The sequence below is a fragment of the Staurois parvus genome, unplaced genomic scaffold (genome assembly GCF_062004578.1).
Source record: "Staurois parvus isolate SC_StPar_1 unplaced genomic scaffold, SC_StPar_1.0 ptg000009l, whole genome shotgun sequence".
NCBI lineage: Eukaryota > Metazoa > Chordata > Amphibia > Anura > Ranidae > Staurois > Staurois parvus.
In genome coordinates this window covers 66,444-83,296 of record NW_028317805.1, presented here as the reverse complement: position 1 = coordinate 83,296, position 16,853 = coordinate 66,444, and the positions used below count along the sequence as shown (strand labels likewise).

At 41.3% G+C, this 16,853-nt stretch overlaps 1 protein-coding gene across 3 annotated transcripts in view; it reads right to left on the bottom strand.

Moving 5' to 3' along the window:
- Nucleotides 1–16,853, bottom strand: part of LOC149474197 (alpha-2-macroglobulin-like protein 1) — a 120,040-nt gene that overhangs the window by 45,370 nt on the left and 57,817 nt on the right. For all 3 annotated transcript variants that reach the window (XM_089668831.1, XM_089668843.1, XM_089668840.1), the window contains exons 11-17: nt 15,491–15,600; nt 12,914–13,081; nt 8,846–9,073; nt 8,620–8,686; nt 7,666–7,811; nt 7,260–7,409; nt 5,258–5,416 (exon numbers count right to left, since the gene is read on the bottom strand). In XM_089668831.1, the coding sequence (XP_089524957.1) occupies nt 5,258–5,416; nt 7,260–7,409; nt 7,666–7,811; nt 8,620–8,686; nt 8,846–9,073; nt 12,914–13,081; nt 15,491–15,600 (1,028 nt within the window). The remainder of the gene's footprint in view (nt 1–5,257; nt 5,417–7,259; nt 7,410–7,665; nt 7,812–8,619; nt 8,687–8,845; nt 9,074–12,913; nt 13,082–15,490; nt 15,601–16,853) is intronic.

Below are 16,853 nucleotides of genomic sequence, written 5' to 3'. Positions count from 1 at the left end.
ATCTGTGTAACACCCTGCTATCATTCAGATTGCATGATGTTAAAAGAGACACAAGATGGCAGTGTCCTGCAACTCAGTGGCACACACACTCTGGTGAAAAGCTTTATGGACTTTGTAGGCTGAACCACAGGACTTTATTGGAAGACAGCAGATTAAAGAACTTCATTTCCCAGAGGAGCTGACATGTGGGCAGAGGCATATACTGTATATACAGAAGCCCGGGAACCCGGGGACAGGAAATGAGCTTAAAGAGTTGGAAGGTGGGTGTGAGGAGAAGACTGTTCAGAGCAGCGGAGGACCAGACCAGGCTGCAGAGTGTGAAAGTGGAGAAAAGGGAGGAATAGCTGACCGCTGACATCGCTAGTAAGTCTGGGGAACTACTCTGTCACGTCTTCAACATAATCCAGTCATCAGAGCCTGCTGCAGTGTCTGCCCTCTGCAGGCCAAGCCACATCACTGCTTCTCCTGCAATTGGCTCATATTCATCAAGCAACACTTGTCACTGTTGCCAGTTGCTTCTACAAGTAACCCTTTCCTACGAGTGCTTCTATCCACCCTTTAAACCTATTCCTTAACCGCTTCCCGACCGCCCTATAGCACTAATACTGCTACAGGGCGGCACAGGTGAGCAAAATCACATATATATGTGATTTTGCATTTCCGGGTAGGGGGAATGAGTGCATCCTGCCCATTTGACTACTCGCCGGCGCCCAGTGATTACTAAGGATCTCCAACAGGGAGGAGAACTGTTTTTGTTTCCCTGTCAACTTGGGCACACTGCTTTGGATGGCTGTGAAGCACACCGACACCGCCCCATAGTAAAACATTCCCTGCACATAGTTAACCCTTTGATTGCCCTTCATGTTAACTCCTTCCTGCCCAGTGCCATTAGTACAGTGTTAGTGCTTTTTTTCAGCACTGATCACTGTATTGGTGTCACAGGGAATGTCAGTGACACCAAGTCAGTTTCCCCCCATGTCAGAATGTCCACCACAGTCCTGCTATAAGATGCTGATCACCGCCATTACTAGTAAAATATCCCAGTGTATATTTTGCCATTTGTAAACTATAACTTTCACGTAAACCAATTAATTTACACATATTGAGATTTTGTTTAGCAAAGACTTGTACCAGAGTACATTTTGGCCTAAATTTATGATGAAATTTGATTTTTTAAATCTTTTTACTGCACATGTTCAATAGCAAAAAGTCAAAAATATTGTTTTTTTCTCAAAATTGTCAGTCTTTTTTTTTTATAGCGCAAAAAATACAAAATGCACAGGCGATCAAATACCACCGAAAGAAAATGTCGGACCTCAGTAAAACCATGTTCAACCCACCATTTAAAGGAGGCCGGTTGTTCAAGGCCTGGCGGGAAAAGGGGATTGTTGAGCAACGGCAGTAAGGGTAAGTGTGGTGACACAAGGTGACCAGAGTACTGTACCGAGTCCCATACTTTCAAATTGTGTAGCATGATAGGGCTTAATGTGGCGGGATGAAGTTTGTTCGTGAGCTACAACAATGTCATGACCTGAATCAGAGCACAATTAGGAAGTTCTAGGTGTGTCCAAAGCAGAACGTTTGACGCCGCATGTAGAAAAGTAAGCAGAGCAACCTGTACAGCCTGATAATATTTGGAGATATTTGGAACACCCATCCCCTCTTTGAGCCTATGGGTGAACAGAGTGGAGCGTGAGACTCTCGGCCGTTTAAAGGCCCAGACGAAGGAAAGAATCTTGTTCTTCAAAAGGTGTAGAAAAATATAGAATCTTAGGAAGTATAGTCATTTTTATGGCATGTATACGACCAATCCACGATAGTGAGGGAAAATGCCATGAGTGTAACAGGGAAGTGACAGTTGGTAGGAGAGGTTAGTAATTAGAGGAGAAAAGAGTGGAAAAGGACGCGGTTATTTGACTCCTAAGTAATCAATAGAAGAGGTCGCCCAGCAGTAGGGGAAAAACTGTTGATGATGGGCAATAGAGGAGGGGGGCAGAGAAACATTATGTGCCGTTGTGTTATGGGGATTGATATGCAGACCGGAAATAGCAGAAAAGCAGCAAACTAAGCATTGCAGGTTTGGAAGAGATGTTAAGGGATTCGTTAAAGTGTGTAATCCGCAAATAAATTCACTTTATATTGATAGCTCGCGTGAGGGATTCCCGAAACATTACAATGTAGTGTGGAGTGTAGAGCGATCGACAGAGGTTCGAGAGCTAAAACAAATAAGATGGGGGAAAGGGGGCAGCCCTGTTTAGTGCCATGGAGGATTGGAAAGGGGTCAGACAGCAGATTAGCATATTTCACTGAAGCGGAGCAGCAACTCTGCATCATGGAGGGCTGCTGACTGTAATGGTGGAGGTTCCTCTGAGTACTCACCCTCCTCAAAGTGAGGGAGCGAGTCATCAGAGAGCGGCAGCAGGAAAGGATCCGGACTGGAAGACAGGGCCTCTAAGATGGTGTCTGGAGTGGGAGGCCTGTCTGTGTCAATTATTCTAGTCATTTCAGTGTTTCACTTGCTGCAGGTTTGATTGTTCTCTCAGTTTTCTGGAGAAAATGGGCAGCATGCTATTTATACAGCCCTGGCCAATCCCTGGGAGAGAGGCACAGATGGCTGCTGGTAGCCTGTATAAATACTCTGAAACACAGAGCTTCCAGGACTTTTTCCTTGGAAGGAGATCACAGTCTAAGGGAAGCTGCTTACCCCCAAAGGTCATCCTGCTGTGTGCCCAGGGGGGGGGGGTATTTTTACTACAAGCGGTGACCTCCCACCGGTGATGTTATCTAGATGTGCCTGTAACTTGTATTACATGTGTGTTGCCTACCTTTGAATAATACATTTTACAGAGTGTCTACACTTAGAGGCGCTTTTCTCTCTTTTTTCTGTTCCTAAACCCATTGTCAATCATGTTGTCCAGTGATGCAGATCCATGACAATCATGATGAATGGTGCCTGCCAAAACAAAAAACACAGGATCATGGATGCAGCTATGGCCATGATCCTGGTACTGTTTTTCTTAAATGGCAATCAGCTCTCAGGTCATAAGGACCCCCCCCACCTTTCACTGTCCACCATGGTTCCTGGGCTCCTCGTTCCCCTGGGGAGCCTGGGACCACAGTAAGCATTTGGGATGGTTGCCCACAGAGGAGATGGAGAAACATCTGTTCCCTGGTCTCCTCTGTGACAAATTCTCCTGGAAGCAACAAGGATTTTTTCACTTCCAAATTCAAAGCTGTAATTTTCTGGCTGTTACTGCTAAGTATACATCTAACCAAACAAGATCTGTGCTTGCTTAGTTGCTTTGGAGGGCAGGGGAGACATCAAGGGTCTAATAAACCCCTGATGTTTTTATAGAGAGTACCTGTCACCTACCCAAAGCTGTCATAAGGGGTCTTGTATGCCTCCTCTGAGAGCAACAAAGTTTAAAGAAAAAAAATTCAAAAAGTGTAAAATAATTGAAAAAAAATAAGTAGAAATAAAAAAAACAATTAAAAGCACCCTTGTCCGCCCAGTGCATACACTCAGGTGCAAGCATGCACATAGATCTGGCATGCATATGTAATTGGTGATTACACCACACATGTGAGGTATCTCTATAAAGGTCAGAGCAAGATCCGTCACACCATGAGGTATCCTGATTTGTTGCCATTTCTCAGGTGTGCACAATTTTAAATCTTGACATGTTTGATATCTATTTACAGGATGCAACCTAATCTTTTATATTTTACCAAAAAGTTGGGTATTATATTGTGAAGTGAAAAAATGCTGTGCTACATGAAACAATGGTACAAACCATTATATAACCGAAAAACAAAGCGAAGAAATAAATATATATTAGAAGAAGAAATAGTAGAAAAAATATTAATATTGAAATTTAAAAAAAATAATTATATATATATATATATATATATATATATATATATATATATACACAAGAACCACACAAAAAAATAATAAAGAATATTTTAAATGTGAATCAAATAAAAGTCATTAAAAAAAATCAAGTTCAATCAACATAGTGTTCATTCAGCGAACCCTCCTTTGAAAAATATGTGCATCTGTCATCAATTCCAGTGCATAGACATCCTCCACCATATATCTGCTCACCTCACGCTACAACAGGCAATAGCATTCATTAAGTGGCCCGTGCTTTGCCTTGCATTATATTAGGGATGGTGTCTGTTTTGAGCTTGTACAGGACTCTGCTGCTGAGATGATACTGCCATCTTGTGTTTAATCAGTACATCACTGGAACTTCATCATACCTGGTGCAAAATACACCTCCGGAACATGAGTATATTTTATATGTTTTAATTGATGAATAGAAGTTTAAAAGGATAAAGCACTATGTTGAGTTCTTTTTAATGAGGAATACAGCTGATACAAAGACACTTATCAGGAGGGAGCTTACTTTGGAGTCTTCATTCAGCAAGCTGAGCTTCTGAGTCCATATGAGACCAAAAGTGCAGTTGGACCGTAACATTGTATAATGTGAGGTCACACTGCATGAGGTGAGCAGATATATGATTGAGGATTTCTTTGCATGAGAATTGATGATAGATGCACATATTTTTCGTTATCCAAAGGAGGGTTCAGTAAATGAACACTTTATTGATTGAACTTGATTTTTTGAATGAGTTTTATTTGTTTCATACTTAAAATATTCTTTATTTTTTGTGTGGTTTTTGTTTTTTATATATATTTTTATATATTTATTGTTTATATATATATATATATATATATATATATATATATATATATATATATATATATATATATATATATATCTCAATATTAATATTTTTTCTACTATTTCTTCTTCTAATATATATTTATTTCTTCACTTTGTTTTTTGGTTATATAATGGTTTGTACCATTGTTTCATGTAGCGCAGCATTTTTTCACTTCACATTATGATTGTATAATTTGCTGAAAATTTACTTTTGATAAACAGCTGTGCAAATATCTGGTGATATTTATTCTCTAGGGCCTCTGTTTTCAGAAAATATATAATGTCTGGAGATTCTGAGTGAGTTTCTAGCAAACAATGCAGATTTTAACTTGTGCCCAAAAGAGTAAAAAAAATGTTTCAGAAGGCAAGTGGTTAAAATCTGTGTTAAGAAATGATACTAGATAGTAGGCTAGCTAAATCCTCTCCACTTTGTATAAAACAAAAAAAAAATGGCTTGACGTACAGGTTCACTTTAAAACAATGGACATTCAAACCCCCCTCCTATTTTACAAAATATATATTACCCTTAGTATGCGAAACACATCATGAGAATTCTTGAAGACCTCTAGATTTCCTTGGTTACCAGTTATATCTTGAGGATAATAGTTATAATCACAGTATGATAAATCCACGATTGTTTCTTCGTTATTTCGAAAATCTGAATATGGAAAGAGATCAAAAATCTGGAAAGAAAAATCAAATGAAAAACAGGAATTTTGAAATCAAACAAACTTGTGTAGAATTGTTGAATAAGGCCCCTTCCACACTGGTGTGCATTTTTGGGCTCTATTTTCTGTGCAGCAGCTGTGCACAAAGCCTAAAGAGACTTCTGCACTTGCATTGAACCCTTTCTTTCTAGAGGTGTATATTTTGAAAGTATTTTTTTTAGGGTTGACTTAAACATAACAGTAATAAATAAAATTAGAAAAAAATTTAAATTTCTTTTACATATAGCAATAGACAGATAGTAAGTTCCTGATCTGTGACTTGTGTTACTGCAGATGGGTATAATAGAAGGTCAGGTTCTTTTCTTTCTTCCTTGTTGGTGACTGGTAATGAGCCAAATGCCCGGGGCTGGGATTTAGGAATGCATTAAAGTGGTACTAGAAAAAACTGAGTAGACAGCTTTTTATTGTAGAAAAGAAAAAGGAACTTCCCTGCCTGTCAGCACAATGCCAATGTGCTGTGATGAATGACTTCTTTGAAAGTGCAGGGGGTCATAGCTCCACCAGCCAATCAAGAGGTTGAAAACCAGGTACCCACGGAAAACAAATCAGAAGCCAGTGAGGAATCCTACAGTCACATCAATGGAATGGATGTGAGTATTCTGTATCTTAAGTTATGCTCTAACGCCCTATGCACACTGGGCCTTCGCTGTGCTTTAGTGCATCTAGAAGGGACAGGTATAGCATCCAGCTCCTGGTGCTAGCAGCATGTCAGAGTTTATGACAGGCTGTGTCTGGACAAGGCTGAATGCTGTACAAAGTAGTACCACCAGTTGGGGCCTTGTGTGTTTCTGAGAATACAGGTCTTCTGAACCATGCCAGGCCACATTCCCGCAACGGGGGGGGGGGGGGGTTGGTAACTCTACCTTCCTGGTAGAGAACTTTTTCCCATGTGATGAGGACAATGGGCTCTTTTTCCCAACTCAATGGTTTTGAGACGTTTATGGGAGGGGGCTTATCAGACTACATAGTACCCCTCATTCACAAAAAAATGTAAATAGTGTAGCATCCTCCCAGTTAGGTAGGGGAGCTAGATGAATTTTTTTTTAGCTAGAAGGTTGGATAGCAGCCTGGGGAAATAGTCAGAGGGGGTCATATTTGGGTCAGAGGTTCTGCAGACCAGTTCCCTAATACCTCCTCCTGATCTAGAAACTTAGAGAAGTCTCTAAAACTCAGTGGGTGAGGGTGAGGAAGAGCTGGTCTGCACTCTTGAGGGATCCTGGCCAATCCTCGAGCAGGAGGCTTGGAATGGGGTCAGGACAGCCCTCAAGAGTGACTGAGCCTCGCAGAAGAGTTCTGGTGGAAGATGTGAGGAAGGCTGAGGTGCAGGAGCCTGGGAGGGGGCCCAGTTGGGAAGGGGACTGCCTTCAGGCAGTGTTGCTGGAAAGGACAGACATCATCAGCCCCCAGAACGAGGTAAGTTCAGGTGTGGTGTTCACAAAATGAGATTAGCAGCACTCCCTTTATGAGACTGCTTCTAATCTCAGCTTGACACCTGGTAGCCAGAAATTCTGCTGAATGATAGGGGATCAAATACCTATTTCCCTCATGAACATGCAAATCAGTGCATAATTTGTTAGTTGAATTGTTTGTTGCTATTCTGTCTCTCAGTGTTACAATACGCCTGCCATTCGATTTTTAGACTGATCATTTCTTTGTGAGTGGGCAAGCATTCAAAATCAGCAGGGGATCAAATACTTATTTCCTTCACTGTATATTATTGGCTTGCCAATATCAGTTAAGATTCTCTTCCGGATTCTACTGCATGTGGTAAGAAAAAATGAATGATGAACAGTCTCACCTTGTCAGCAGTCAGCTCTTTGCTTGGATCCATTAGCACAGAACTCTTGTCCACCACCCTGAGACCACAAAGAGAGCCAGGAGCTGCCTGAACCTGGAGAGACACATCCGATCCTGGGAGGACCTCATCTGTTATGAAGCCAACTGATACCTGGAATGTATACAAGACATGAACAATTTAGCCAGATCTGTGAAAAATATACTTAATAGATTGATATTGAATTTTCTAAAAGCATAATGATCAGCATTAAAAATATACCGCCCAAAATCAGATTTTCTGATTTTCCAATTTATTTGTTTATTCAGGGTATTTGGATGAAATATAGATTCTGTAACAAGTTATGATAACTATGTTTATTATTATGTGTATAGGGAATGCTAAAACAACTTGACTTCTCTCATTTCACCTTGTTCTTTAGGCATCTTTGTACTTTAAAGACTTTTGAATCTGCCACAATTTCTCCATCTGGTAATAGGATGTATACAAATGCAGCAAGTGTTGAAGTAATTCCAGGACTATGCGAAAGGCTGATGAAGGCTTCACCATGAAGAGCTAAAAGAATCATATTATTCTTTTCATTAGAGCGAAGAACAGAGAGAAGAGGTGAGGACAGGAATGAAGATGAATGTGAAGAAAATAACGAGAAAGGCTATGAGAGTGAAGGAGAGGAATGGAAAAGGAGATGGCAGAGGATGGGAAAGAAGAGAGGAGGAATAAAAAGAAGAGAGGATGAGAGGGTAGGAGGGTTGGGGAGAGGGGTTGGGTGGGAGAGGAGAAAAGGAAAGGGAAGAAGATTACAGGAAAGGGTAGAGGTGTAGAGGAGAGGGAAGAGGAGGGGAAGAAAAGAGAAGTGGAGAGAGGAAGAGAGCAGAGGAGAAGAAAAAAGAGATGAGGAAAGAAAAGAATATTGGTGCAGAGGGTAGAAGAATAAAAAAGGGAACTAGAGAAAAGAGAGAGAGGGGAGGGATAGGAGAAGGAGAGACAAGGAAAGGGAAGAAGATGAGAGGAGAGTGGAGTGGAGGATCTGAGGGAAGAGGAGGAAAAGAGTAGGGAGTGGAAAGGAGGAGAAAGGGAAGAAGAGGAAAGCAGGAAAAAAATATAGTGTAGGGTTGTGGAGGGGTGAAGTGGAGAGGAGAAGAGGGGGAGGGTAAAGAAGATCAAAGGAGAGGTTAATGGAATGAAGGGGAATGGAGTGGATAGGACAAGAGAAGATAAGAGAGGAAAGAATACAGAAAGAACATGATGGAGGAGAGTAGGGTAGTAGAATAGAAGAGCAGAGAAGAGGGTTAGAGAAAAGGGAAGAGGAATTAGAAGAGGACAATAGGAGAAGAGGAAAGGAAAGACATTGAAAAAACTTTACCTAAAGTGACAACTGGAATGGGTATTTGTGATGATCCAAACTGTTGAATTGATCCTCTACTAGTAATCTGTAAGTAAATTAAAAGTTAAGTGATTCATTATTAGTATTTTAGAACTTGCAGGCAGCATATAGGTTGGGGAATACCAGCCTTAATCAGGGACTAAACATTCAAATGTTTGCTCTCTGTGGCTGACTCTGAAGTATATAATGTGTTACAAGTGCTTACCACGTAATGTAAGTCTATTTGTGTAACTTTCTTCCCCAGCTCTGAGCAATGGATGATATATTCCACCTTGATCTCCTGCTGACCTTCACATGGAAGATTTGTATTTGGGTTGTGAACATTCAGGAAGCTCTTACTCCGAGAGTAGATAGTTTTAATGAAAGCATGAGCATAGCCTTCTTCAGCTGTAAAGAAGCCATGCATGTGTTTTGATTTTATTTCAGTTTCTGCCTTTAAAAAGAGACACAATTCAGAAAAAATAGTGAAATAGTAATATACAAAAGGTTGTAAAAGGCAAATGTCAGATAATTACTCTATACTAATACTATGGACACAGTGGAAAACAAAACAAACCTATCTAATCCTTCCTGCCCACTACCTGTAATTAAATGTCCCTCAGCATGATGCACGATTCTGGAGAACTTTGTGTGACTGTTGGCTCCTAATCTTGGCTGTCATTGACAACTCACATCCCCAGTGGTGATTAGGTACTGACTGGAGTGATTCCGGATCATGTTGTGTTGAGTGATTACTTCGTAGCAGAGATATCAAGGAAAGTATACAACACAACTTTCTCTTTAAAATTTCATTAACCTCAGAAATTAGAATGTACACTAAGTTTTTTCAACTACACTTCCAAAACAGGAAGGTTATTTAACAGCAGTCACTAAGGTTTTTCAGTTTTACTTTCAAAACAGTAAGGGGAATTTAACAGCAGACACAAGTACAGTTCGAGAGTCTTCACTTTTTGCATAAAGGAGACCAAACAAAGTATGCAGCTGTTCATGGTAGCCAATCAGCTTCTAACCTCAGCTTGTTCAATTAAGCTGTGACAAGAAAAAAAACCTGGAAGTTGATTGGTTTCTATGCAGAGCTGCACCGGATTTTAGTAAATCAACCCTATAATGTAATATAGCATGTATTGACATTTTGATGATTTGGGTTTATTGAAACTTACAGACAAACTCAAGTACAGAAAAAAACTCGGTCTGCATGTTTAACTTGTTCTTCAGTAGTTTTTGAGAATATAATATTAACCAAAAATATAAAAAATGATTAAGATCTCCTAAGCAGCGTTCCCGTGGACTTTGGAAAGTACTGAGGGCATTAGGTAAACTAATAAAGGTGATAAAAGGTAATCTTTTTACTAGCTTCTTCCTTGACCAAAACTTGCCAGTATCCACTTGCCAAATCTAAGGTTGAAAAGAAAACAGACTTGCCCTAAGGCCATTAACTATTCTTCAACCTTTGATAACAAATACATCTTGATGTGTGCAGGCATTCAGCTTCATGAAGTCCACAAAGAAGTGAAAGCTGCCATCCTTCTTGAAGACTAAAACTATACAGCCAAGTGGCTACAGCTTTTTTCAAATAAGCCTCTAATTAACAGTTTTCACAAAAAATGTGTGACCTACTGACAAAGAGCAGGGAGAATGTTTCAATACATTTCCCTCAAAAGTCTTTCTTCCCCAGTATGTAAAGGGTGCTTTATACAAGTTGCTGCAGTTGCATTTTTTGCTCATGATCTAATTCTAGTCTGGATTGAGACACACTTGGCTTTTAACTCTGGATATGGGGTCGAAATACATGTCATTAAATAACATCTGCAATGAAAAAGCAGCCAAATAGACATTGAGCCTAGATTGATCCAATGAATTAAGAGGCTCCACTGTGGTCCTACCATTACAACAGTCCCACTTAATTTTCTTCTAGTTCACACTTGAATTGGAAAAATTAAACCTACCTTATTGTTGCAGGGAGGCAACATTAAAGCTCATCTAGGGGACAAGTTTACCACTGCGACTTTTTCTGTCAACTGTAGGGTCTGCTTCTGATGTGCTTGGCAAGCGTTAACAATGCTTTGTAACGGGGCAGCTGTCACCCAAGCCCTTTCACCCTCCCAATCATGTTTTAAAGCTTTCAGGAATCCTGTCAGAATCCCAGAGATAAACTGGTCATGCACAAGTTGCATAAGTTGATAAGTACCACTGGGTATTTGATAAATGCAAGCAGAGCTTTAACGTCATTTCACCCAATCTGTGAGGGACATGTTTGTACCATTACATTTTGGAGTTACTGACAAGGCTACTTCCATTGAAGCTGTCTGTCAGGCAGGGCATGCCAGTAGACTAGATGGCTCCTCTGGGTGGACTTCTGTGCATCTTCACAGGCTAATCCATGTTCCTTCTCACAGATATAGGAATTGGGCACATGCTCATGTGCACACACAATGGTGTTCGTACCTGTACACATACACGTGTGCATCTCTGTGCTCACGCGCACTTATGACAGATGTTGGCACCAAACGGCTATTTTTTTTTAACAGTTGCATTTACTGAAATTGTACAAAAGTATAAACATACCAAGGTACATGAGTACAGTCAAGCTTGTGACATACAGTCGATAAACAGTGTATACAAACTTCCAATGCTGAAAATCTGACAAATTCAACCTGGTATCCTGAGTCAGCAAGCATATACTGTACATATTACAGTTCAGATAGCAGCTACCCACAATGGAAAGGAGTTGAGAAGAAGATCTCAGAGTGTGAACCAGAGTATGAAGAAAAAAGAGCAGGAAGGACAAGATGGGGATAAGGGGGGAGAGGAAGAAGAATGAAGTAGAAAGGTAGGTAACACAACAGTAGCAAGTCATATAAATAATACAAATTTGACAAACCTCAAAGTGAAAACACCAATGACTACCAAATGGGCTATTTAAACTGTGCCAGTGTTCAGGATCAGTGCTGCTTTATTGTCAGCCTCCTGTGTATCCTGAAATCCTTTGTTCCTGGTTTCTGACTCAGGATGCTGACCCAGCTTGTCCTGACTATTCTTTGAACTCTGCCTGCACTGACCTTGGCTTGTCCTCGACCACCGCTTCTGCCTGCTCCATTTGCTTCTCTTCCACTAATTGACTCCTAGCCCGGCTTGTACCTTGACCAAGGCCTTGCCTGTGCCTCTGTACCTGATCTGTCCTTCCAGTTTATGACCCAATCTGCCTGTCTCTGCTATTCTTCCTGCAGTCACCGGTACCTGCCTAACATCCTGCTGATCTACAGTCTGCTACCCACCAGCTGTCTATCAGCCCTCCTCCTGCTTCACTGAAGAGAACTGATGACTTCTCCTGCTTGATGTGGACACCTGCTCTGCTGCTAGCAAGACTTATAGGCACTCATTCTACTCTGCACTCCTGAGCCTTCTATTCACACTACCAGGGGCCCCAAGTCAGATGTGTAGGAGAGGCCTTCCTCATCATGTCAGGCTCTGCTACCAGGTACGTGATACTATCACTGCTTCCCCAGTTGCATCTGTCAAAGAACAGAGTTGTTCCATCATCCTGCCAACTAGGCCAAATTTGGATGGTTTCTTTGTAGCAGAGGTATCAAGGAATGTACACAACACAACTGTTTCTTTGAAGTTGCTTTTATCCCAGAAACCAGAAAGTGCAGGTTATTTAATAAAACTTCTGAAAAGGTAAGGTAAATTTAACAGCAAACACAAGTACAGTTTAAGTGCCTTCACTTCTGACATAAAGGAAACTGAACAAACTATACCTTCCTCAAGCTCTGAATGATATTGGTTTCCCTATCAGGGATAAGTGCGGGACCATTCTTCTGGCTTTCAACTTACCCCTAATAAAAACCACAAGACCAAGCTCAAGGACTGTTTACTGACTCTATGCATGCAAAGTGTGGAAAATGCGTGTTGTCTGGCTCTGCAGAGTATTGGGGGACCAAAACAAATCCAGTGGCCCTTAAGAGGGTAGTGCTACATTAAGAATGCCTTATCTAATGCATGCACAGCTATTGTATGATCAGCATCTCACCTCTCAACCGTCCTTGCATTTTACCTTCCCTTCATTCTAATTTCAACACTTTGTCCTCAGGGAGAATTTCAGTTTAGGAGTATACCACCCTGGACTTCACAAAAGGACTCCCCTCAAGTGTAGTGGTTAAAATAACTCGTTATTCTGCCTGACACCAATCTAGCATATATTTATTAAGCTGTGTAATGTGACTTTTTTAAATGTCTCTCTTTTATCTAGAACAGTCCACTAATTTGATATTACCCATATCGAGGTGTGACCTTCCCATTTGGCTGTATCATCAATCTTAAAGGAGGCTAGTCCTTTCACATTGGTCACCAGTGTTTGATTGCTTAAGCGGTTGTTGGTGTAGATGAAGAACTTAACAGTCTGCCCGGATATAGGATTGCCATTGTTATCTTCCAGTTTGATCTGCAGTAAGACACATGAATTTTAATAAAATTTATTAAAATTGTGACTAATTCGATCATGTAGAACATATGGGAAAGTTTCACTTAAAGTATAACTAAACGTTTTATGACAGTGTCTCTTTAATAATACAAGGAATGAATATTAATAGGCAGTAACTCATGTAATAGAATCATGTGTAAGGTGCATGGTCTGCTCTGCAACAACAACCAAGAGAAATCAAGAGTGAAACAGAGGATCTTTATTTGATAAATAAAGATGCAAGTTGTAGCATCTTCACAATACACTGCTATCCTTTACATCCAAGAAAGCTGCCATCTTAGCCTCTGTTTGATCTACAATTGTCATGATGCTGCACGTGTGCTCAGCTATGATACCAACCATGCCCTGAATTTACCTGTTTAGGCAAACAGTTAAATTGGTGGGTTTATTTCCATTTTAATCAGCACTTTTACCAAAAACTCTTTTAGTGACCTACTACTTACTTGTTGAACACATTCTGATATTAGTTTTTTTTTTATTTAAAAGCCCTGAGCACCATTTGTTACATTATAGGTAACCTGTCAGTGTAGCGGTATGGGCACTCCTGACTGGTGTTTAAAATCATATCAAATCCTTAGTGTTTTAGGCACTTACAGCATCTGATTTATTCACTTACTGAGTAAGCAGCTTTATCTTTTAATCTTGACCTATGTTCCAGTTAAAACTTTTGCCATGACCGCTGCTCCAGGTTTCCTGTTTCGGGGTGGCTCTTTTCTCTTGCAGCATCCTTAGGAGTCACCCTTGCATGCAAAAACTATAGTCGTGTCTCCAATGTGTGCATCGATAGAAACACACATCCCCATAGCCCAGGATTGCCAGGAACTCCCATGCTCCTCCCTCCTCTCTTCTAACAGACTTTCGTGCTATAGCCAAAAGATGGATATAGCGCGGTCGTCTGATTCTGGGAGGGCGTCCATGGACAGGCTTTAGACAGGCGTTTGGGGAGCATTTTTAAAGCTCATTAAATGCTCCCCAAATGCCAGTGGTTTTGAGGCATTTCTTAGGCATTTTCCAAGCATTAAAAACGCACCACAAACGCCCATAATGCAGCTAATGGTATTAATGCCCCACAAACGCCTCGCAAATGCCTCACAAATGCCTCGCAAATGCTCTGGAAATGCCTGCCAGGCATTTGAGGAGCATCACCATAGACTTGAATGGGAAGCATTGAAAGTCTTCAACTCCTCCTGACTCAACATGAGGTGTTAATTTTGACACAACGCTAATGCTTAAGTGTGAACAGTACTGTGTGCTGCCATGTGTATAATTTTCATAGGCATTTGAAGAGCGTTAAAAACACCCCTCAAAGGCCATCAAAACGCCTGCTTACAAGGCTAGTGTGAACTGAGCCTTAGTGTCACATGTGCTGCAGCCACTCACACACAGCCAGTGATGCAGCTGTTCTCCCTTTCCTCGACTGTGTGAGGAGTGATGGGAGAGAGAGAGAGCACAGATGTGTGCAGCCAGAGGAAAGCCCTACCCACCTCCCGGAAAAACAGAGGAAGAGGTCAATTCTGAAGCTGTGCAGTCTGGGAAAGGTCAGAGCCTGATGGGAGGAGCAAGGACTGATGGGAGATATAGTCCCCAGGAACACTGAGTGTGAGCTGCAGACTGACTCTGGAATTACAGATCCCAGCATTACCAGGTCTACAGAGGAAAAGGAAAGACTGTTCCTGGGATCAGGGCATTCATTGGGAGGATGTTGTAGAGCACACACACTGCAGCAGGCTGCTATTAGGGCGTTTTGCCACAGTGTCAGAAATGAAGAATGGCCACTGACATCTCCTGATCTGTGGGAACACCACTGCCAAGTCAGGTGTCTGGTCGTGGGAAGGACATCACCATAGTTGGCACCCCTGAGCTCCAGATGGAGAGTGAGAGGAGACAACTTAGGAGTCGGTGAGAGGCTGCTGGCCGTACCCTACGGCACCCTGTTTAACGGAACAGTATTGCCCACTTGGGACACTATTCAGGCACCCTAATGCAGGTTCGTGGGGACTTGAGTTCTCCAAGGGATTTGGGTCCCAATGCACTAGGGGATGATTTATTAGTGACTGTTGAACCATTTGAGCTCCTATAGTCTAGGGATAAGGGTCAGTCATTAGTCCACTTAATTAGTAAATGAAAACATTATTATGCAACTGTTTCCATATACTTTTTGAGATGTTTATTTCTGCTTTCTATTCTTTTGTTCTTTGCATTATTGTGTATTGTTCAAAAGGTATACCCTCCCAGCCTTGGTGTGTCAGAGGATGTGGAAGGTCATTGACATCCAGAACCAAGGGACCCAAAAATCAGTAGCTCCTTTGGGGGTAATCACTACAAAAAAATGATCAGAAGCTCTGCTGGATACAGAGCTGGATAACTTACCATCCCTTTGTATGGGAACCCAGGCTTGTAGTAAGTTTCAAAGTTTACAAACTTCAGTTTGTGTATAAATTCTGAGATGGAGGCATGACTTCGGGTTGACAGCTGAACTCCTACACAATGAATGAAAAAGAACACAGGAATTATACAATGTGGTAGATATGTAATGCATCAGAGTTAGCCTGACCACAATGAAGTGTTCACTGTTCGATGTAAAGTAACGGATCTGAGCTTCCTTAGCAGTATCCCTATAGTGGAGGGGTTTTCCTAGGTGTATAAGTACCCTTAGCATAATTCTTGGTTGGAGGGAGATGTCATCTTATTCTGAGCCAATAAACAGCAAAATATCATAGAATGATTCATCTATCAATGAATGTATACCAAGTGAATTCTAAGGCTGCGTTTACGCATTACACCAACCTGGGCAAGTATGGAAGGCAAAGCTGTTTCATACATCAGTGCTTCTCACCTAGGGTGCTGTTTGAACTCCCCATGGGTGTCACAAGTATAGGACCCAGTTTGCCGTGGGTGAGTTGCTATGGTGCAGACAGATTATCCTTCAGCACAGTAACATCCATTGACATTCTAGGGCCATGATGATTTTTCGATCATTTGTTTCTATGGGGTTAGCAGCCATCCCACACCATGGCAGCACATGGTGCTGTTCCAGGACAGGTGGTATGCAGGCCTGCCCACCCAATTGATGAGGAGAGAAGTTCACCTCCTCCAGACTTGCTCAATTGCTTGCCCTCTGCTATTCTGCTCAAGCCAAAAAGTAGGGCTCTGATAAGAATAGAGGACTGTGTGATTAACGGGATCTGTGATGGGGAGAACTGTGTGATTGGGGGTTCTGTGATTTGGAGGGCCACTGATGTATTGTAGAGCTCTGATGCGAGAGAGCGACTGAAAAAAGGTTGTGATACTCTGTCATACAGAATCCATCTGCCATCAGACATTTTTTACAACTTTTAACTTGAGGACTGAAATAAAAACACTGAACTGTTTAGTATTCAGCATAGATTGGGTTGCCGACTCCACAACCTAGACCCTGCAGGGAAATGGACCACAAAGAATAGCTCAGGAACCATGTATGGATCTCAGTGACATTGATGTGATTTTCTCTCTTTACAGTCATTTATCTCTTCTTACATCCATACTTCTTGAATAACGATATGTAGTTTATATCACATACTCTGAAGGACAGCTTGTATAAGAAAGGAATCAGGCAGAGGGAGAAGGGATTTTGTTAAAATGTAACAATATTTTTGTAGATATGTGATTGGGGTTGTTTTTATACTTGATGTAGCTCATCACAATAACTGAATGTGGTTCAGGAACTGTCCGCAAAGGACAGACTTACAGCAAC